Genomic DNA, 21,047 nt, shown 5'->3' on the forward strand with positions numbered 1-21,047 from the left:
CATTGATTAAGGAAATTAAAGACAATTTAAAGGAATGGAAAGATATCCCATGCTCTTGGATTGAAAGAATTAATATTGTTAAAGTGACCATACTACTCCAAGCAATCTACAGATTTAATGCAATCCGTATCAAATTACCCAGGACATTTTTCACAGAACTAGAACAAATAATCCTAAAATTTCTATGGAATCACAAAAGACCAAAAATTACCAAAGCAATACTGAAGAAAAAGAACGAAGCTGGAGGAATAACCCTCCCAAACTTCAGGGAATACTGCAGAGCTACACTAATCAAAGTAGCATGGTAATGACACAGAAAAAGACATATGGATCAATGGAACAGAATAGAGAGCCCAGAAATAAACCCAAAACACTGAACAGTCAATTAATCTTCGACAAAGGAGGCAAGAATATACCATGGAGAAAAGACAGTCTCTTCAGCAAGTGGTGTTGGAAAAGCTGGACAGCCACATGTAAATCAGTGAAATTAGATCACACCCTCACACCATACACAAAAATAAACTCAAAATGGCTTTAAGACTTAAAAAAAAGACAAGACACTATACACCTCCTAGAAGAAAACATAGACAAAGCATTCCCTGACATAAATCTTAGCAATGTTCTAGGGCAGACTACACCCAGGCAACAGAAATAAAAGCAAAAATAAATAAATGGAACCTAATTAAACTTAGAAGCTTTTGCACAGCAAAGGAAACTATAAACAAGATTAAAAGACAACCTACAGAATGGGAAAAAATATTTGCAAATGATGTGACTGACAAGGACTTAATTTCCAGAATATACAAATAGCTCATACAACTTAATAACAAAAAAAAAACAACCCAATCCAAACATGGGCAGAAGACCTAAACAAGCAATTCTCCATTGAAGACATACAAATTGCCAATAGACACATGAAAAAATGCTCAGTATAGCTAATTATCAGAGACATGCAAATCAAAACTACAATGGTATCACCTCACACCAGTCAGAATGGCCATCACTCAAAAGTCCACAAATGATAAACACTGGAGAGGGTGTGGAGAAAAGGGATCCCTCCTACACTGCTGGGGGGAATGTAGTTTGGTGCAACCATAATGGAAAACAGTATGGAGATTCCTTAAAAAACTAAAAATGGGCTTACCATATGATCCAGCAATCCCACTCTTGGGCATATGTCTGGAGTAAGCTCTAATTGAAAAAGGCAAATGCACCCCAGTGTTCATAGCAGCTCTATATACAATAGCCAAGAAATGGAAACAACCTAAATATCTATCTACAGATGACTGGATAAAGAAGTTGTGGTATTTGTGTACAGTGGAACACTACTCACCCATAAAAAGTAAAATAATGCCTTTTGCTGCAACATGGATGGACCTGGAGATCTTCATTCTAAGTGAAGTAAGCCAGAAAGAGAAAGAAAAATACCGTATGATATCACTTATATGTGGAGTCTCAAAGAATGACACACTAAACTTGTTTACAAAACAGAAACAGACTCACAGACATAGAAAACGAACTTATGGTTGGTAAGTGGGGTGTAAAGGGATAAATTGGGAGTTCAAGATTTGCAGATACTAATTACTATATATAAAATAGATAAAGAACAAGTTTATACTGCGACAGGGAATTATATTCAATATCTTGTAGTAACCTCTAATGAAAAAGAATATGAAAGGGAATACATGTATGTACGTATGTGTACGTATTCTGTATACCAGAAATTGACACATTATAAACTGAATATACTTCAATAAAAAAAGAAAAAGACTATTAACAAACAAACAAGTGAACCTCAATTTTATACCATTCAAAAAATTGATTTGAGATGAATCATAGATCCCAATGTAAATACTAAACACAAAATTACTTAAAGAGATTTCTTAGGACCCAGAAAACATCAACCATAATAAAAAATTAATTGACAAAATGGATTTCAACAAAATTTTAAACTGCTCATCAAAAAGACATTGTTAAGAAAATAAAGCCACAGACTGGGAGAAGATATTTCTAATACATATAACTGACAAAATACTTGTATCCAGAATAGATCCTACAACTCTATAATGAAAACATATAACTTTTTCTTTTTAAGGCAAAAATACTTGATCAAAGATTACGCAGTTGGTTAAATAAGCATATGAATAAGAGCTCTATACCGTCAGTCAGGAAAATTCAAATTAAAAACACAGTTACCACTACCACTTCATTCACTAGAATGGCTGAAATAAAAGAGATAGAAAGTATTAAATATTGTTGAGATGTAAAGCAGTTTCATAAATTTCTAGTGTAAATGGAAAATGGTATAACCACTTTGGAAATACCTTTGGAAGTTTCTCATAAAGTGAGACATTTACCCTTTAATGCAACAATTCTTCTACTTAGTGTATATCCAAGAAAATGAAAGTATGTGTACACAAATTTGAATTTCACAACAGCTTTATTTATGATAGCCAGAATCTTGAAGTAACCCAATTGTCCAACAACAAAAGACTGAACAAATTGTGGTTTATTCGGAGTAAGGTGCTACTCGGCAAAACAAGAATGAGCTATCGATACATTCAGTAACATTGATGAACCACATTTAAGAAGCCATTTAGTGTGATTCCATTTATATAAAATAATAGCATAGACAATACTAGTCTACAGTGAAAGAAATCAGTGGTTACCCTTGAGAGGGATGAGTTTTGAGACTGATTGGAAAGCAGCACAAAAGATTTGTCTGGGGTGATTCTAGTGTCCTATATCTTGATGGGGTGTGGTAGCAGATATATGAAATGATCACAACTCATTGAATCCTTAAGGTCTGTGCATTTCATTTCATGGTCAGAAAGATTATATGGTTAGCATACATTGAGCACTTACCATATTCTAGGCACTTTTAAAAGTGCTTACATGTATTTAAACATTTATTCCTAACAATTCTATTAGAGAAATGTCATCACCACCATTTTACAGATAAAGAAAGAGAGGCACAAAAAGGACATGTAACTGCGAAGATTATATAACTAATAAGTAATGGAGCTGGAATCCATATCCAGACAGAGCCCGAATTCTTGCATCCCTGGGAGGAGTACATTTAAAAGGTATTGCCAGTAGGGTTTAACCAGAGGGAGTTGGCTAACAGATTAAAGAATAGAATACAATTTCCAATTTCAAATTTTAAAAGTTTTTTTTCTAGATGTAGGAATACTTAAAATATTTGTTTCAAAGAAAATAAAGCAGATAATTTAAAAAGCAGCTATTAACTCTTGAAATATAAGGAAGTTGTATAAGGAAAGAAAAGGTAATCATAGAGCATCAAAAAGAAAGAGAAAGAATGAGAGAGCATTATTTTGGGAGGATAAAGTTGGGGAAGTAAGGTGTTTAAGTGAACTTAAAGTCTTACTTACCATAATAGGAAGTGAGCAGATGTCTAAAATTGATGAACGAAGAGATATAATTTAAAAATATGGAAAGAGGAAACAGTTAAGAGTTGACAGTATGATTAAATGAGAGAAGTAACAAAGGACTACATTTTGTATAAAATCGTTGGCACTATTTGGCTTATATTTGCATACAATATCATGATAAGCAAATTTTTAATGTTTCTTAAAAGAAGCCTTTCCTGAACCTCCCCACCGCTCCCACCCCAAGCCCCCTCTGTACTAACTGTATGTAACAGATGCCGCATGTCTTACTCCCTTCCCAGACTGGAAGGACTGTCACTCAATGCTGTATCCTGGGAGCCAAGTGCAATGTCTAACACGTGCTAAGTGCTTAGCACTTATGGGGAATGGATGAATGTGATTACTGTTGAGAAAACCAGCTGAAAGCCTGGAATTGGGGCATAATGGGGCTTTTTAGGAGTTGGACCCAAATTTATAACAATAATAATAATAATAATAATAATAATAATAATAATAATAATAATAATAATAATAATAATAATAATGTAATAACAATGTTCATAATTATTGTTGGATAGCTGGAAACCCCAATATCTCCATTCCCTATAACCTGGATTTTACCAGGCCATGGTGTTTCACCAAAACTATGGCATGCATACTGAGTTTCTCCCTTACATTTCATTTCCTGTGCTGGCCTTCTAACCAGATCCTCCTCACTTTGTGCTTCAGCTACTAACGGAGACTACCTACTTCTTCTGTGCCTCTGTCTCTTCCCTGTCTCAGCCTTCTTCCCACTACCTCTCTACCACCCCAGACATTCCTGCATCAGGGTTAGTCCAAACTTCCCAATACTCTACCTTTGTCACATTCTCCTTTAAGAACCACGGTGACACTTTAGCCTCTGGGGTCCAAGGTTCTCTTCCCGATCTTCCAGCTCCTCCCGAACCTGACCTCACTTCCTACAGCTCACCAGAGCACATCCCCCAGTGGTCAAGGCAATCTCATTATTACTTCACACTTAGTCCTACTTCCTACCTTTTATTGCACCAGACTCCTTTTCCCCCAAAAGACCAGAGCATCCCTATGACCTGGGAATATAATGTTACTTTTGAGACATCTACAAAGAAAATAATATTTAATCAATAATTTACTACAATCTCTTTTGCTTTTCTACTATGGAAACAAACTCAGGTTCTCCTCTATATTAAAATCAACACTCCTAAATGGAATTTGACTTTAAAATAACATTATTGTTTCCTTTATCAATTAATATAGCTTTCAATTTTGATAGATTAATAAAATAGGCCTTATGTAAACTGTTTCTGAGCAAATAATGCAAGAGCCTGATATTTTAATCAAAGCAGAATTTTAAATACTGCTTTTGTTTTAATTTCAAAAATTCTGTTTTATGTTTTTGTTCTGCACTCTTAAATATGTCTTAATTTTTTACTAGATGATTAGTTTCTTCTTTTCTTTAACTCAGTCAGACCATTTAGAGAATTCATGTAGTGAAGTATTGAGGGGTCTAATTGTTTAATGGGCAGAAATTAGTCCCTGCAAGAGTACTTTAAAAACTGGCAAATACCAGGCATAATTACAAATTCTTTCGAAGAATCTATTTCTGTACAATAGGTTAATTGGTTGTAAGTAGACAACACTAACCACAATTTAGACCCAGCTTCTAATTTCAGTTTTATCCATGCCTTTTTTTGAACAAATATAAATGGCTAATTGTGATCAAATTAGTCCTCTTGAAGGAACAATTGGCTGCTTATCCCTGATTTCTAAGATTTAAGTGGTCTAACGCACCTGCAGTTAGCTTCCCACTAGCATACTGCCTACAGATCTAGTTATTTCCCAAAGTGGTTGAAACCTTGTCTCCATGATGAGAACTCTGTATCCAGGTGACCAATGTATAGTTTACATTATGATAATTTCTTTGAAAGAATCAAGACAGTTTTTAAGAAAATTAAAGCCGAAACAGAGGTAGATTTGTCTAAAGCGGAAAATTGGATTGGGGCTGTTTGATCCCGAAGATTACCCCAACTCTTTGGACTTTTCCATATATAGATGGTTTGTTCATTTATGTGACTATGAAAAGTGTTCAATCCTCTTTCCTTTTTTTTTTATTTTAGTGGTGCAATCTGTGCATTGATTTGGTGGCATTTACCAGTGAAATATTCAAAGGAGCAGTTTTCCAGTCACTGGATGGAATTACTGTCTCAGCTAACTGTAAGCTACGAAAGATCTTCACTTTGAAATCGAAGCCTCAAGACACTGCTGATAAAGATGGTATGTTCAAGTCGCTATCAAGATTTTTAAATTCCCCAATATGTTTTTAAAATTAGACATGCCTTTGAATAATAAGAGTACATGGTAGTGGGTTTTAAAAATTTATTTTACTTACTTAATTGTGGAAAGAACACTTAACGTAAGATCTATCTTCTTAACAAATTCTTTAACAAATATATTATTGTTAACTTTAGGTACAGCGTTGTACAGCAGATCTCTGCTTATTCATCTTAACTGAGACTTTATGCCCCTTGATTATTAACTCCCCATTTTCTCCTCCCCTCAGACCCTGGCAATCATCAGTCCCCTCTTCGTTTCCAAGAATTTGACTATTTTAGATACCTCATATAAGTAGAGTCATACAGTATTTGTCTCTCTACATATAATTGGCTTATTTGATTTAACGTTAAGTCCTCATGTTCATCCATGTTGTAGCAGCTGTCATTCTTTATTCTGGATCACATGTGTATTTTTTACTATACCTGAATGTCACAAATACATATATACACATATATGTATATGTGTATATATGTATTTGTGTGTGTGTGGTTATCTTTCTTTTTTATTTCTGGTAGCACTTACCATCTGAATTAGTCAGGATTTTTTTTAGTTGCTAGCAACATAATCCTCTCAAGGTAATTAAAACAGAAAAAAAATTATTTAAGGAAATTGGCCAGTTTATAGAATTACAAGGCTATCCAGAAGTCAGGCTTGGAAGCTTTAGCCAAGAACAAACACAGCCCCCAAGATTGCTTCAAGGAAATCCTGATAGTTACTGCCGCTGGGCAAAGACACTGTAAGTCACACCATAATGCTGGGCTCTAGGTTGCAGGATTTCTGTCACTGCTGCCCCTGAAAATTAGATGTCTTCCTTTCTGCCACCCTCATCAGAAGTGGATTTCTTCTTCTTCATGTTTCTCTCAAATGCACAAAAGCTGGCATTACTGGGTCTGATTTGTAGAGCCTAGGTCACATGCTACCAGGACACTGGAAAAGAAAATGTCTGATTTTTAGCTAGGAATATAACACTCATTGTGTAGCTAAGTCACCAAATTAAGGAGGGCATTTAAAAGATGTCTGGCATTCGGAAAGTGCTGTAGTTGTCCACTATACTATCATATTACTCTGTGTACATTTCATGAAGTCATGTGGGAGAAATTATATTAATATATTAATTTTCTAATAATCATGTAAAAATAGAAAGATGGCTGAATTATTCCTCATTATATCTAGAGAGACTAGAAATATGTACATTAATTATTCATTAAAGAATCAATAAATATACTCTGCAGGAAACTGAGCCGTCTAGAATTCATAAGGCAGCACAAATTCTCCTGCTAAGATGGTCTTAAACAACTGAAGGTATTGAGAGAATACTGATGTTTCTTTTTGATTTTTGTATGGGGTTATTTTTAACAGAATCAATTCTTCTAGAAGCCCAAGAAGCAGAATTACACATAAGATAGCAAAGGTGATTTCTTAGAAGTTTGTATGTAGACTTTAGATTTGTGCTCCATCTGGATGAGTGTCTGAGAAATCCTTCTGTGGTTCATTCTGTGTAACAGGGCACTTTACCTATAAATTTCATTTAATAATAAAAAACAGCAATGTATTTATAGCTCCCCAAAGAGATCACAAGCCAGGAAGTACAGTCACTTATCTTATACATCATTGAAAAGCTATACAAGAAAGTGAAAGATTTCATTAAAAAAAAAATAAGCACCAGCTAATAAGAAATCTCAAGATTTATAGAAATATAGGTGAATTCCGTATCAGATTGTAAGAGGTTAATCATAACCTGATTGATATTTTTAATAAATTTAAGGGAAAAAGTGAATCAAAATTTGGGAAATTAAATACATTTTTTAATCTCTGATCCTTCCTTAAACCCCAGTAAAATTATAACATAGGAATAAAAGTGGTATAAACCCACCAGATGAAGAGGCGACAACAACAGATAAAAGATATTCATAAATGTTATAAGACTGAGGAATGGCAACTGACCTAGAAGAACAGAGAAAGCTAAAACTTCTGGGAGGTTTTTCAACGAGAGTCATAACATAGAGCTTCAGGGGGATGTAGAATTGACTGCCTTAGGAGAGGGTACGAGATGGTGGCATCGGAAGATCCCGAACTCCCCTTCTCCCACAGACACAACAAATCTGCAACTACATATGGAATAATTTCCTCAGAAAGGGACCTGAAAACTGAATGAATAGAATCTCCACAGCAAAGAGTAAAATGACAGCATCAAGACAGATAGGAGAGACAGAGAGAAAGCTTCCCTGAGGAAGAAAACCGCACCCTAGCCACAGCAGTCCACAGTTGGGAGGATCACAAAGGTACAGATCTTTTTCCTGAAGAGTAAGAGATTTGAGCTCCACATCAGGCACCCCAACCCCTAGGTCCTGCACAGGAGAGATGAGCCTCAAAAATGCCTGGCTTTGAAAAACTATATTCAGGAACATATGTCCAGGAAAACTATAGAACTACAGGATCAGAAACCCCCTCTTAAAGGGCTTACATCCAGATGCACTGGACCCAAAAACTAGCACAGAACCACCAACTGAAAAGTGCATGGGTCATAGGTGAAGGGGTCCCACATACTAATTTTGAAGCACCTGCTAGAGAGGCAAAAACCAGTTAGAACACTCCCTATGGACTGAAATACTGGAAGTAGACATCTTTGCAATCTCAGGCTAACTTGTAATGTTGACACTGTCAGGTACCACTTTGGAATTCTCCCTCTAACCTATAACACCAGTGGGCCCACCCTACTATTACCCTACCCATCCCTGTGCAATAACTATGTGCTGCAGGCAGTCTGAGAACCAGCCCCATCCATCAGTTCTATAGCAACAGCCATGGCCCGACCAAAACTGGAAGGTACACATAGCCCACATAGAGGGGCACCCCTTGAATGCCTGGTTCTGATAGTGAAGCAAGATTGAGAAGCCATAAGTGGAAACATCTCTAAATCTCACTATTTTGTAAGGCATTTCCCCAAATAAAGCAGGGGAGATGATTTTCAATGCATAATGTATTATATATGTAGTAAAGTTTATGACTCAGTTTTTAAAGCTAGTTAACGTTCTCATCAAAGGTGTTAAACACCTATAGAATGGTTCATTTTATGATGACTTTATGATCAAAAAAAGGGAATGGGGTTACAAAGTCACTCAAACATTGTAACAATACAGTAACTCATACTGGGAGCAAAGACAAAAATCTCAGTTGTATTTGGATGCTACATGAGCAGATCTGTCAGCTTTCTCATAGCCTTCATGTACCATTTTGCTATTCTTCTCTGACCATTCCAGCCAACATTATGTTTTTTTTCAGTTTAAACTCAACTATATCATTTTCCAGTCATTAATCAAGCAGTCCGCATGTTTCTATAGTAAGAGTACATGATAGTGGGTTTTTTAAATTTATTTTATTTATTTAATTGTGGAAGGAACACTTAACATAAGATCTATCTTCTTAACAAATTTTTAAGTATACCATATGTTATTGTTGACTTTAGGTCAGTCCCTTCCCGAAGATAAAACTTGTCTGAAAGAACAACGCAGGCAGGCCCTGGTCCCTTAGTATCTAATTGACAGCTTGGTTTGTTAGTTGCCTTCTAGGAAGAAAGATGTGATATCCAAATAAAATGTGCATAGAGTACTTTTCAGGATATAGCTGAACAAAGAACAACCAAAGAAAAATGGAAGACTTGGCAGCTGTGTTTAATCTAGGTTGGCTGTTATTAAGGGGCTTTTGTCCATGACCATTTATTAAGCACCCACTTTGAACCAGGTGCTGTGCTAAATATATCTATAGGATTCTCTTGCTGTTCTTTCCCATGCTAGCAGCCCTTTGGCAGAATTGTCTTTCTTTCAGTTCCTAGAATGCACACACCAGAGTCCTGCCTTCAGAGTCTTCAAAAGCTGTTTCCTCTACCTGAATGATCATTCCCACCCCATTTCACCAGGCCACTTTCTACTTATTCTTTATGACTCAGCTCAAATGTCTCTTTTTTCTCATTAATCTTTTTTTTTTTTCACATTCTTTTTTATTGAAGTATAGTCAGTTTACAATGTTGTGTCAATTTCTGGTGTACAGGAAAGATGATGCAGAGGAGATTTGAGCCTTTTAATGCAAAATCTGATTTGCATGTCAGCAACATTCCTGTAAGATTCAGATTGGAGTTTTGTAAAGTCTCTGCCTTGTTCTGTCTTCTGTAAAAGCTTATGGAATTTTGGTTACCAGAATTTGATGTCTGGCCCTTACTAGTTGCAAACTCAGATTTTGTTTTGAATACATTTCAAACTTTGTATGACATTGTACCCTGTACCATCTTCAGAAGCCCCATAAGCTAAAGTTTCCATGATTCCTCTTCATAGGATTCAGAATACAGCCTTATTTTTCAGGTTCATATTAGCCTACAGAATTCTCTTTCTCTATTAATGTAAAATCTTAGTTTATTGGTACTAGCACTGATGTGGAAATTATCTTTTTGTACATCAGAGGAGTCTGAAATGACATGTCAAATATATATGGAGTTAGTTTACTTATTTTCCAAATGTTTTCCATTTTGAGAATTCATTTACTCAGTTACTTTATATCAGTTTTTTAAATATCAATGACAAGTAACAAATGAGCAGACAACACCTGAAATCTAAGATTTGTAAATCCAGTGACATTTGAAATGACTAGAGCATTAGGACACTTAGAAACCATTATGTTGCTGATGAGTATATAAGTTTTTAATTAAATAATTCATTTTCCTTTTCAAGTTTAAGACATTAAGATCTAATTAGGAAATTGTCATGGCTTGCATGCACAAAAACCTAACTTCATTTGCCTTTATAAAGATGGTTAGAGTTTATACTTATATAAGGATGTTTTTGAGATATGCATTTGGTTGAATTTTTCTTATTACTTAAGTTCACATATACATACACCAAATTTTTTCCACTAGAGTCTAAAAATAAACTTTTTACTAATGAAAATTAAACATATAAATTATTATGAAGAAGAAAATAAAAACTATGCTTAAGCTAACCAAGAAAAGTTATTTAATATTTTGGTATCTTTCCTTCTAGTCCTTTTGCCATTCATACATTTTTGATTTTCTACAGTTGAGATAGAGTTTTGTGTAAATTACTTTCATTTAACTTTTTATCTTGAGCCTTTCCCATATCATTAAGCCATTTTCATAAATACAGTTTCTTGTGAGTCTTTACTGGAAAATCAAGTTGTTTTATTTTCCAGAAATTATAAATACTCATTTATGTAGATCTTCATCTGAATTTCTGACTTTTTTACTCTAAACTAGATTCATAATGTGAAATTATTGAGTGAAATGTCATGGGAATTTTTAAGGCTTTTGATGCACATAGTAAATTGCTTTTTAGAATGCTAATAGCAAGTTAATTCCTACTTGCTACATATAACAAGGCTTAATATCTTTGCCACAAAACAGGTCATGTAAATAATTTTTAAATGCTCTAATAGTAAAATGGTTTAAGAACATGAACAGAAAATTTACTGAAATGATAATTTAAATATTTATACAAGTATATGTGAAAAATATCAAATCTCATTAGAAATAAAATTATGATGATAAAAATATGATTTTAATTATAATAAACTATTTTCTCTTTGAAAGTATTCCAAGGTAAGATGTTAACATTAGGGGAAAGTTTCCATGAGCCAATGTACTCCCAGAAATCTTCATTGGAACATACCTAATTAGTTCTTTCGAGACACACTCTAGTATTAAAAAGCAAATATGTTTCCAATCAATGTTCTCATTTATTGTTCAAGTCCCTGAACCTGTTCCATATGGTAAATACTTTATCTCATTTAATTCTTTCTACAGTCTTAAAAAGTAAGCAGTAAAATGACCATGCTCATTTTACAGATGAGAAAACCGAGGCTGTAAGGTTGAGTGACTCATCCAAAGTCATACTCTGAAAGGTTCTACTTTAGTTGGTTTCTTTTATAAAATATGGCTTACATTTGGGGAATGAATGTTTGTCTTTATTTCCAGCTGGATATGGTGTTTCCTTTCCAATAGATGAACCTTCAGACATTATTCCACGAAGCTGCCAACTAACAACAGATGTTCCACAAGTCACACAGCTGCTAAACATGACTAAACTCTGCCAAACTGAAATAAAATTTGGAGGTCATCCTCTACGTTCAGCAGAATCAGGTATGTACTCAAGCACCAAAATTATAAGCATATTTATTTGTAAGACCAAAAAAGAGGGGAAACAGCCTTACAATGATGCTTTACATAGGTTGAGGTTAAATATTAAGTCACTGTAACATTGACTCATGTCAGGGATAAATCATTATTGTAAATTTCTCTTTTAGCAACTAAAATATTTCCTGGATTTTTATGTGATAAAACATCCTTGGTTATTCCTCTCCTTTTCCTATATGCTTCCAAGCCCTGCTAGTTATACCTCCCAGACATCTCTCAAATCTGCTCCTCTGTCCAATTATTGCTGCTTTCCTTGTTCGGATCCCCACTGTAACTTAGCCTCCCAGTTAATCTCCACATTGCTATCAGAATTCCCTTTCTGATAATAGAAATAAAAATGTGATTGTGTTACTCTTTGTTATAAGACTTTTAGTGCCTTTCCCACTGTCTTAGAAGACAAAATGAAAAACCCTCGAGACCTCAAACAAAGCCAGCTTCTCCTCTTCCAAGCCTGCTCCACAGTTTCGTCTCCGTACACTTTTCTCTCATTTCCCATGTGTTAATTTCTGGCCATGCCCTGGACTTTAATATGTCCATATTTTGGAATTGCTCTTTTGTTGGCTTCTTTGCCTTTCTGCCTGGAGAAACTGCCAATTCATCTTTCTAGATCCAACTCAAATGCTACCTCTCCTATGCAGCCTTCCATAATTCTAACAAGTAGCGTTCCCTTCCTCCTATGGCTTTTTCTCCCCTAATAGTCTTTAATATGTCTGCATTCTCCACTAAAGTGTGGCTGTACCTCATTCTTCTATATCCCTAGCATCTAACACACTGTTTGCCATATATTAGGCCAATGGCTACAAACTCAAATTACCACAGACAGATAAAAAATGAGCAAAGTGGGCTGGATGCCTGGATAACCTATTGCTGGATGCCTTTAACCCACTGAAACAGTTTCTACTTCAGCAGTGAGCCCTATTGGGAGTGGATAGTGAGAGTTAGGGGAGAGGAGTGAGATAGTGCTTCAGAGAAATTGTTCTCTACTATTAAAACAATATTAACAACTATGCAAATGATACAGCCATTAAATGGCAGTTAACAGCCTCTGTGAGAGAGCTGTAGGGTGTGGTGAGGACTGCAGCAAACTGGATTCTCATTCTCAGTCTAGAAAGGACAACTGCAATTCAGTTCTAGCCAAGTGTTGCCTTGCAAGAATGAAGGCCCAGTCTTACCAGATCTTCCTTTTTTTTTCAAGAAGAGCTCAATATCTCAGTGTTTATGATAAGTCTTCCAATTTTAAAATATTGTCTAAACTCTAAATTTTTTTAAAACACTCTGTGGGCCAAACAACACACGCCAGAGCTGCCAATTTTCTACCTTTGTAATAGACACTCATAACTATTGACCAAACAAATGAATAGTACTTACACATCAAGAAACCTGTCCTTTAGAAGAGTGGTTCTTAACTTCCTGTATGTCATAATCACTTGGGACATTATAAAAATAATTGTTATAAAAAATTTTTTTTTCCTAATGTCTGTGCTTCACCCTCAGAGATTGAGTTAATTGTCCTGGAAGGGATTTTTTTTTTTAACTCCCCCAGCAATTCTGATGTGCAGCCAAGTTTGAGAACCTTGAATGACTGGATCACTTATCCCCATGTAGACCGTGTGGTTCAGATGACACTCATAAACACTGAAATAATTCAGATGAAGGTGAAATGATGGTCAAATAGGATGTCAGTGGAGGAAGAAGTAGATCTTGAAAGTATTTGATAAATATTTGTATAAGTATTCATGATCAATAAACAAAAGATTTATGGACATGTAAGATGGTGCAGAAGACTGAGCAAAGAGAAGAATTGAAACCATTTTGTAACTTCTTCAGTATAAACCCTGGCAAAGGACTTTGTGTAGCTTCTATTTTTTTATACCTTTTATTATGAAATTTCCAAACTTACAGAAAAGTAGAGAGAATACATGATGAACTCCCCATGTCCCCATTACCTGCTTCCACAATTGCAAATTTTTGGCAGGAATTTGTGATAGCAATGAGGACACAGGTAGTAAGAATTTGAATATTTATTATATATACTATCTTCAGAGAGAGAGGAAGAAAGAGAGAATATATACAATCCATGTTCATTCAGAACCTTTAGAACTATGTAAAAGGATGAAAAAGATCAGACTACCCAGATAACCACTGTAAACACCAAAGGTCACAGTTCAATCTTAATGGAAGATTCACCACAGAATAAAATGAGTAAGAGTATCTTCAATAACCAAACATTCTCTCTGTATCTAATAGGCTATGATAGCTTTTAGTAATAAAAATGACTAAGTTATAAAGCCCTATCGGATAACTCTTTGCAGTTATAAGTGATCTCTTTCCCTTGTATCTCTAGCTTAATATTTTTAAGAATTAATTGTGTCTTTAAATGAAAATGCAAGCTTGTATCCAGATATTTTAAGTGTATTTTTTTTTTAGTTTAAAGTTCAAGGACACTTAGAATGCCAGCAAGTAAATAGAAATATGAATAAATAGTAATGGCATTGTTAATTCAGTATTATAATTAAACTTTTCCATAGGCCATGTTTGCTCCCAATTTATAGAAGAGAATATTGTAGATATTTTGCAAATTCCATAAATGGACTTTCAATGCATAAGGATAGTCAACTTGAGTCATATATACAGAAAATTAATAATCACTATCTAATAGCATATTTTTTCTATCCTGTGAATCTCAATTATATTTATATTCGTTTATAACCAAAGGATTTGTGATTGTTCCTCTTTAGTAAATCTCATTGCACATGTATGGCAGCTAAGATTACATGAGCATATATTGAACTTTGTAGTTCTCTTTCTACAAATACTTTTCAATTACTAACTTTGACATTTGTAGGCTCTGAGACCTACTGTAAGTGATTATAATAGTAATTACTGTTCCCTGTGTTAGACATTTTATTTGAAAGGTGTAGCTAATGAATAATGCCCAAGGACAGACTTTTTAATCATGGAAAAGCCAGAAGATATTTCTTCATTTGAACTATTTGTTTTTGTGTCTTCTTAAAATGTGGACTCCCCATGATGAGATTTGAATTGCATGAAAAATGTGCTTTTGTAACCGACTCTACGGTACTCAGGTAAATTGTGGTATTTTATTATAAATGCACATATTGAGAGATCCTGGTGACACTGCTACAGAAAGAAGTAGCTACTTCCTATGAATGGTTTCTGGTGTGTTCATTCAAGCTAAAAGGAAAACCTTGAAACTTCTGTTTTAGAGTGCATTTTGTTGAATGTAATATAACTTGATCAAGAACATTTAATGAAATTAATAAAATACTTGTGTTTCCAAAAAGTCAGAGTTGTAAAACTCCTAGAAGAAAACATAGGCCAAACATTTTCTGACCTAAGTCTTAGCAATGTTCTCCTAGGGCAGCCTACCCAGGCAATAGAAACAAAAGTAAAAATAAACAAATGGGACCTAATTAAACTTACAAACTTTTGCACAGCAAAGGAAACCATAAGCAAAACAAAAAGACAACCTATAGAATAGGAGAAAATATATGCAAATGATGCAACTGAAAAGGGCTTAATTTCTAGACATAAACAGCCCATGCAATTTAATAACAAAAAAACAAACAATCCAATTCAAAAATAGGCAGAGGGCCTAAACAAGCAGTTCTCCATTGAAGACATACAAATGGCCAATAAGTGCATGAAAAGATGCTCAGTATTGCTAATTATCAGAGAAATGCAAATCAAAACTACTGTGAGGCATCATCTCACACCAGTCAGAATAGCCATCGTTAAAAAGTCCAAGAACAGTAAATGCTGGAGAGGGTGTGGAGAAAAGGGACCCCTCCTTGCACTGTTGGTGGGAATGTAGTTCTGTGTAGCCATTGTGGAAAACAGTATGGAGAGCCCTCAAAAAAACTAAAAATAGACTTACCATATGGTCCAGCAATCCCACTCCTAGGCATATATAAGGAGGGAACTCTAGTTCAAAGGATACATACACCCCAATGTTCATAGCACTGTTCCATGGAAACAACCTAAATGTCCATCAACAGATGACTGGACAAAGAAGATACAGTATATTTATACAATGGAATACTACTCAGCCATAAAAAGAATAAAATAATGCCATTTGTAGCAACATGGATGGACCTGAAAATTATAATTCTAAGTGAAGTAAGCCAGAAAGAGAAAGAAAAATACCATATGATATCACTAATATGTTGAATCTAAAACAAACAAACAAAAAAAGGCACAAATGAACTTATTTACAAAACAGAAACGGACTCACAGACATAGAAAACAAACTTATGTTTACCAGGGAGTAAGGGAGGTGGGAAGAGATAAATTGGGAGTTCAAGATTTGCAGATACTAGCTACTATATGTAAAAATAGATAAACAACAAGTTTCTACTGTATAGCCCAGGGAACTATTATATTCAATATCTTATAGTAACCACTGATGAAAAAAACATGAAAAGGAATATATTTATGTTTATGTGTGACCAAAACGTTATGGTATATACCAGAAATTGACACAATGTTTAAACTGACTATACTTAAAAAAAAAAGTCAGTGTTACCACACATTCACACTGTTTGCTTTGTCAGTTCCCAGTGCACATTAGGTAATGACTGTTAGTCTGCAGATGACTGTAGGATCTGATGATCTTATTTTCATTAATGGGTCCCCACTTTAATTGAACCAGAGAATCAGATCTGGTTATTGAAACTGAGCATTCAGCTGCTAATGACAAGATACAATGGTCCACTAAGCACAAATCAAAACTAGTAATTTACTTAAAAATTAGGAGGCAGTTTTCCCAAGTCCCTTCAACACAACAGCACTCTTACTGGATTTTTACTCCTTTCCAAATAAGAAGAGACTGACATCCCAATCTCCTAGCACAGCAGCATACAGGTAAATTAATGGGTCTAACAAAACCATGAAATGCTCATCTAACTGTAGTTGGCATTGGTGAGATCCTTATTAGAATTTCTTCGTTGGGTTGTACATTATGAAAGTAGATTTCATATCAAGCAACAAAATCTTCTGTAAAGTAGAACCTAAAAGAAAAAGGAGTTAGATTTTGAATTTAGGAGAAAAACAGACACTCTTAAGTTCTTTTCTAAAGTCAGACTTTTGGTAATCCTTGTTTTAGGATTGTTGGTTAAAGAAATGCCACAATTTCTAGTTCTAATATCTGATAATAATTCAGAGTAAATTCAGCTATCTCCTACATTTGAATTATATATCCTCTTATCCCATCTTCAGTAAAAATGAGGCATAACCAGTCACATTTCTTCATTGTAATTTTTTTAATGTGAAAGGAATTTAATATGGATGTTGATCAGTATCTGAAATCTGTTAAAGCAAAGATGTCACAAACCATTTATAGAGTGAGTTTTCATTTTTCTGTGATATTTCTTTCAAATAAGGAAAAAAACTTTGATATGTAAAAGATAAATATAAAAATATATTTAATCAGTTTTATAATTATGCTACTTTTGCAGGATTGACTCATTCCAACCTCTCCAATTCTCTTTTAGATACCTATTACAGCATAGCTTATAATAACAAAAACCTAGACCCAAATTACTTGTGCATAATAGAGACTTTATTAAATATCCACACAATAAGAAATTATGTATGCAGCTATATAGTTAACCTGACCAGCTTACAATGGTCTGGAAAGGTCTGAAAGTTGTGTTAGTCAGTGAAAAATGGAAACGTGAAATGCTGTTTCCATATGAGCCCGTTGATGTAAATTAAAAAGATAGGTATTTAGGGATGCTGATACATGCATACATTTTTTTAAGCAAATACAAGAAACGTAATGTTACAGGATGCATTAGGTACAGGGACTAGTAGAGGCAGGGGCAAGGAGGTAAAACTTTTACTGAACATATCATATCAACCTCTATCAGAATTTTAACTTTCTAAATATATGCATAATTTATTATTTCAAAAGATATGTTAGAGCAGTTATGAGACAGTTATAGTTTCTTCTGTATACCTTTTCTGTCTTTTGAAAACCCTAAAACATTGCTATAAAATTAAAATAAATTTCTATATTTGATGTCAGTATTTTCACTTAAAATATATAATGAAAGAAATCCAAATTATTGACAAAATAAAATCTGTAAATATATAGTTAAATATTAAACTTGTTTATTTATGATATGATAGAGAAATAAATATACTATATCAGTGTGAATCATGCTCACATACCTTTTCACCAGTGGTGAACTTGAGGCTGTAGTCATCAATGACCTCCAGTAATCTCCAAGATTACTCTCTCTGTAACATCACCCTGTTTTTATTTTTCTCACAGCACTTATCATTTCCTGATATTTTCTTTTTTACTTAATTGTTTGCTTATTGCTACCTCCCTTACTGGAATGTGAGCTTCAAAACTGCAGGGGTCCTATTTATTGCAATACCCCAGCACCTAGCTCAGTGCTCAACACTTGTGAGGAATTCAATAAATATTTGGTTCATCATCATCATTATCATCATCATCATCATAATTAGTATTTAGTGAGTTTTACTCTGTTCCAAGCACTAAATCCTTTACATGGTGTCTTAGTAAGGGTTTAGAGAAAGAGAACATACAAATATATATACATACCTATAAGTAAACCTAAATAGCGAGAAAGAGAGAGACTTATAAGGAATTAGCTCCACAATCATGGAAACTGAGACGTCCCAGGATCTGTAGTCAGTAAGCTGGAGACCCAGGAGAGCCAATAGTGTAGTTCCTGTTTAAGTCCAAAGGCCTGATGGTGAGAGTTCCAGTCTGAGGGCAGAAAAAGACCAATCTCCCAGCTCAAGGAGTCAGGCAGAGAAATCAAATTCTCCTTTCCTAAACCTTTTCTTCTCTTCAGACCATCCATGGATTGGATTGTGCCCACCCACACTGGGCAGGGCCATCTGCTTTACTCACCCAGAAACACCCTCACAGACACCTCAGAATAATATTTAATCTGGACATCCTGTGGGCCAGTCAAGTTAACACACAAAATTAACTGTCACGCATAGTTTATCCTGTTTAATCCCCTCACGCAGCTTTTTATGTAGAAACCATCATAATCAACATTTTGTAGATAAGGAAACTGAGGCTCACAGAAATAAAGTAGTGAATGGTAGAAATGAGATGTAACCAGGCAATCTAGTTTCAGAGATACATTCTTAACTACTGACTTCATTAAGCAATTTCTCACTACTAGTTTTAATGATTATCTTCTGGGGAGCCTTCTCATGTTACAGGAAACTTTCCTATTTCCAAACCCAAACGATAGAAATTATCTACCAAAGCCTATATTTTGTATAAGCTGTAGTCTTTAATCATAATGGAAAGTTTTCTCAAGATAAAACCGTTTCCCTAAAAAAGTTTCTTTATTCATTAATAGTTAAGAACAAAAACCAGGCTATTGTGGCTTTTTAATTAATTAAGAATTTGTGAAGAAAAGTAATAACTTGTGCTTTATTACTTTTTATCTTGTTGGCGTATCTTAACTTTACATACAGATGGTGTTTTTACATTGTTTAAGGTCCTACTTGAATTCAGAGGAGGAAGAGATATTCTAATTTTAGTTTTTAATATTGTTTTACTGCCTTTCAAAAATAACTTAAACTTTTTATTAATGAGATAGACTAAGTACTGGTGTTAATTATTTGCAAAACTTGAAGGCTGATTTTAATCACCCACAGCCTTTCCTGCTTTAGTCATTTACCTACCCACTCATTTTTTCACCCTGCTTGCAGTGTTTATAGACTGACAGTCCTCCAGCTGGTCCTTTTGCACAGCAAAGGAAACCATCAACAAAATGAAAAGGCAACCTACTGAATGAGAAAAGATATTTACAAAGATATATCTAATGAAGGGTTAATACCCAAAATATAAAAAGAACTCACACAACTCAATATAAAAAAGCAATCCAATTAAAAAATGAGCAAAGAACCTACATAGACATTTTTCTTAAAAAAATGTTTAATTAAAGTACTTTGCATATGGCATGCATTCTCAAATTAGCTGCAGTTCCTTCCACATTTTACAAGTGCCTGCTTGTCACATAGGTGACACATATGTCACATACCTGCCTGGCATTGAAGCCAATTCATTTTAGCCCTCCCCCACCACCATCACCACTTTCTTCCCTCTGAGAAAGGTTATTACAGTATTATAGTCTATACTTGATTTCTCATAAACCTCATTAGTCCAAATAATCACTATTAGGCCTTTTCAGATGGCAAAACAAAAGTTTTTAATTAAATAGCTTCACAAAACTGCACAGAAAGTAAAAAGTGGACAAGGGAAAAATCCCCTGCAGTACCCTCCTGGCCCACCAAGGGCAGCATCCATACATGGTGAAAAGAAGGCACAAAGAGGCCTTGGACACTTGGGTTCTGAGCTCCTGCTCTGTGTGGACAGATCTCTAAACATCATGAGCGTCAGTTTCTTCATCTGTAGAGACGCATAATCATATACACATCATATCTGTAAGCCTTTAGATCTCAAATTGAATCTTGTTTCCCTGACCCCAAAGACTAGATACCAACCCCCTATTAAAGAACTTTGAGTTTTTCCTACATAGCTCTTACCATAGTTGTAACCATGTAGTTATTTATGACTTAGTTGCTTTAATATCTGTCTCCCCCATGAGACTGTGAGCGCCTTGGAGGAGGTGATGTGTCCACCTTATTCCCTGTCTTGTTCAATGTGTAGAGCAGTGGCTGCCCAGACTAGGTGCTCAATCAGTACTGAAAGAATGGGTGAATGAAGGAATAGATGATTGTGAATGACTTTGTTAATGTTACATGCTATTGAAGGTGGAAGATATTAATAGCTTATTTACTAAGCATTTACTCCCTACTAAGCACAGTATGTAGCATGTTACATTCAGTTTCATATCATCTAATAAAAACACCATGACCTAAGTACTATTATTACCTCAATCTTATCAATGAAGAAAGTGAAGCTTAGAAGGTTTAAATACCTTGTCTAAAATAATATTGCTCTACTAGATCGGCCTTTATTGTATTTTTGACAGTCCTTATAACAGTGCACATATAATAAAATAAAAATCTAATTCAAAATTTGGATTCTGATAGCAGGTTTAATTCTGATTTGATTTTAGATA

At 34.7% G+C, this 21,047-nt stretch overlaps 1 protein-coding gene across 12 annotated transcripts in view; it reads left to right on the plus strand.

The window, feature by feature from the left end:
* Positions 1 to 21,047, plus strand: part of CFAP20DC (CFAP20 domain containing) — a 206,763-nt gene that overhangs the window by 93,593 nt on the left and 92,123 nt on the right. For 10 of the 12 annotated variants that reach the window (XR_006719465.2, XR_006719461.2, XR_006719463.2 and 7 more), the window contains 2 exons: positions 5,525 to 5,681; positions 11,722 to 11,886. Coding sequence is in view for 6 of the 12 variants with exons in the window: in XM_045505330.2 (XP_045361286.1) it covers positions 5,525 to 5,681; positions 11,722 to 11,886 (322 nt within the window). In the remaining 6 variants the exon portion in view is untranslated. The remainder of the gene's footprint in view (positions 1 to 5,524; positions 5,682 to 11,721; positions 11,887 to 21,047) is intronic. The other 2 variants (XR_006719462.2, XM_045505329.2) reach the window with 1 other exon arrangement.

This window comes from Camelus bactrianus, chromosome 17, assembly GCF_048773025.1.
Source record: "Camelus bactrianus isolate YW-2024 breed Bactrian camel chromosome 17, ASM4877302v1, whole genome shotgun sequence".
Classification (NCBI taxonomy): Eukaryota; Metazoa; Chordata; class Mammalia; order Artiodactyla; family Camelidae; genus Camelus; species Camelus bactrianus.